Raw genomic sequence first — 2,486 nt, 5'->3', positions numbered from 1 at the left:
GAAATGGAATGAATGAATGAGGGAGTGAATGAATGAAAGAGTGGATGAATGAATGAATGAGTGAACAAATGAGTGAAAGAGGGAACGAATGACTAAATGAATGAATGAGTGGATGGGTGGATGAATAAGTGAGTGAATGACTGAGTCAATGAATGAGTGAGCGAACAAACGAACAAAATGAACAAGTGAATGAATAAATAACAGAATGAATGAATGAATGAGTGGATGAGAGTGAATAAGAGTGAATGAGTGAACAAAATTAAATGAATGAATGAGTGAGTGAGTGAATGAATGTGGACGAATGAGTGAGTGGATGGATGAATGAAAGATGAATGAATGAGTGAGTGAGAGAGAATGAATGAATGAATGAGGGGATGAATAAGTGAACAAGTGAGTGAAAGAGGGAACAAATGACTAAATGAATGAATGAGTGGATGGGTGGATGAATAAGTTGGTGAACGACTGAGTCAATGAATGAGTGAGCGAACAAGCGAACAAAATGAACGAGTGAATGAACAAATGAGAGAATGAATGAATGAATGAATGGAGTAGATGAGAGTGAATGAGTGAACAAAATGAATGAATGAATGAATGAGTGAATGAATGAGTGAATGAATGAATGACTAAATGAAAATGAGTGAATGAGTAAAGGAGTGAGAGAACGAATGACTAAATGAGTGAACAAGTGAATGCCTGAGTGAATGAATGAATGAATGAATAAATGAGAGGATGAATGGGTGAAGGATACACAATCAGAAAGCAGAGACCACCTTGTCTGCCCTTCTATACATCACACAAAATCAGCACCTGGTTTTTCTTCTCACAAACAGCTACAAGATGTCAAAACAGCCTTTTAGATATTCTATGCTCAGACTAAGTCCAGATATAATAATAATAATAGTAGTAGTAGTAGTAGTAACACCATTGGCATTGACAAATTCGCCATTAGTCAATTGCAAAAGGCGGCCTTACTAGGAACCGCTTCCATCCTGCGACGATATCTGTGATACCATCAAACATCCACATCTGCCTATCCCAGGTCCTTGGGAAGGACTCGATAGGTAGACAAAAATGCCAAATCCAGTCTGAACATCTGGCTGACTGTGTGATGATTAATAATAATAACAACAATAACAATAACAATAACAATAACAATAATAATAATAAAAATTGGAAGGGACCTTGGAGGTCATCTAGTCCAACCCCCTGCTCAGGCAGGAAACCCTATAGTACCATTTCAGACAAATGGCTGTCCAGTCACTTCGTAAAAAACTTCCAGTGTTGGAGCATTCACCGCTTCTGGAGGCAGGTTGTTCCACTGGTTAATTGTTCTCACTGTCACTGTTCTCACTTCCTTTCTCCTTAGTTCTAGGTTGCTTCTCTCCTTGATTAGTTTCCACCCGTTGCTTCTTGTCCTGCCTTCAGGCGCCTTGGAAAATAGCTTGACTCCCTCTTCTTTGGGGCAGCCCCTGAGATACTGGAAGGCTGCTATCCTGTCCCCCTTCGTCCTTCTCTTCATTAAACTAGACAGACCCAATTCCAGCAACCGTTCCTTATATGTTTTAGCCTCCAGACCTCTAATCATCTAATTTCTTGGTATCTTGAAGCAAATACAAATTTAACAATCAGTTGAAGAAGTAACGGGGCCTCCAAAGATCAACCAGCCACTTTGGGTCTCCTGTCCCTTAAACGGAGAAGTTTCCCCAAACGTTGCGCGGGGGAAGGGCTGAAACTTCCAATGACTCCTTGCAGCTCTCGTCATTCTCACCCGGGACGCTCCCCATCCCGCCCGCAACGAGTCCCTCCCGCTCAGCGATGACTCTAAAGACCAGGTCGTATATTCGGAGCTGCTTCAAACGGCCCTGGAGCTCTTCAGGTTCACCATCGGCATGGGCGACCTGGAGTACAACGAGAAGTTGAAGCACAGCGACGTGGCGATGCTGTTGGTCCTTCTCTTCGTCATCCTGACCTACATCCTCTTGCTCAACATGCTGATTGCCCTGATGAGTGAAACCGTTACCAAAGTCTCCGGGTACAGCCAGAGCGTCTGGCAGTTGCAGGTAAGGCCCCTTCGATCGGGACGGTGGCCATTTCTGGCCCAGCCGTGGCTTCAATGGAACCAGATTCAAAGACTCAGTAGAAGGGAGTATTTGTAAGCTCAGGGTTCGACTGCTGCTCTCTGAGCCTGGTGGTTTTCTTGCAGACGTTTCATGAGCCAACTAGGTAACATCATCAGTGCTAGAAGGCGGTGTGTGTGTGTGTGTGCTTCCTCTGTTTATATACCAGTGGCTTGCCCTTTCAGTGCTAGTAGGAGTGTTGTTTTCTTCTTGATAGTTCCTTGATTAGGTTGTTGTTTACTGTTTGATTGTTTTATGATACCTAATTGGGTGATGAAACATCTGCAAGATAACAACCAAGCTTAGGGAACACCAAGGACCCCACAATAATTCTCCTCCTCCTCCTCCTCCTCCTCCTCCTCCTCCTCC

The 2,486-nt window shown here is 43.6% G+C and overlaps 1 protein-coding gene across 1 annotated transcript in view; it reads left to right on the top strand.

The window, feature by feature from the left end:
- Positions 1 to 2,486, top strand: part of LOC107296380 (transient receptor potential cation channel subfamily V member 1-like) — a gene marked incomplete at its 3' end in the record, with an annotated part of 14,181 nt that overhangs the window by 9,647 nt on the left and 2,048 nt on the right. Inside the window, exon 7 of the mRNA XM_029286040.1 lies at positions 1,833 to 2,060. Coding sequence (XP_029141873.1) covers positions 1,833 to 2,060 — 228 coding nt within the window. The remainder of the gene's footprint in view (positions 1 to 1,832; positions 2,061 to 2,486) is intronic.

Source organism: Protobothrops mucrosquamatus, unplaced genomic scaffold (assembly GCF_001527695.2).
Source record: "Protobothrops mucrosquamatus isolate PMUCROS unplaced genomic scaffold, P.Mucros_1.0 scaffold2773, whole genome shotgun sequence".
In the NCBI taxonomy this organism is placed as follows: Eukaryota; Metazoa; Chordata; class Lepidosauria; order Squamata; family Viperidae; genus Protobothrops; species Protobothrops mucrosquamatus.
The sequence above is the reverse complement of the archived record's forward strand: the minus strand, read 5'-3'. Positions and strand labels throughout refer to the sequence as shown.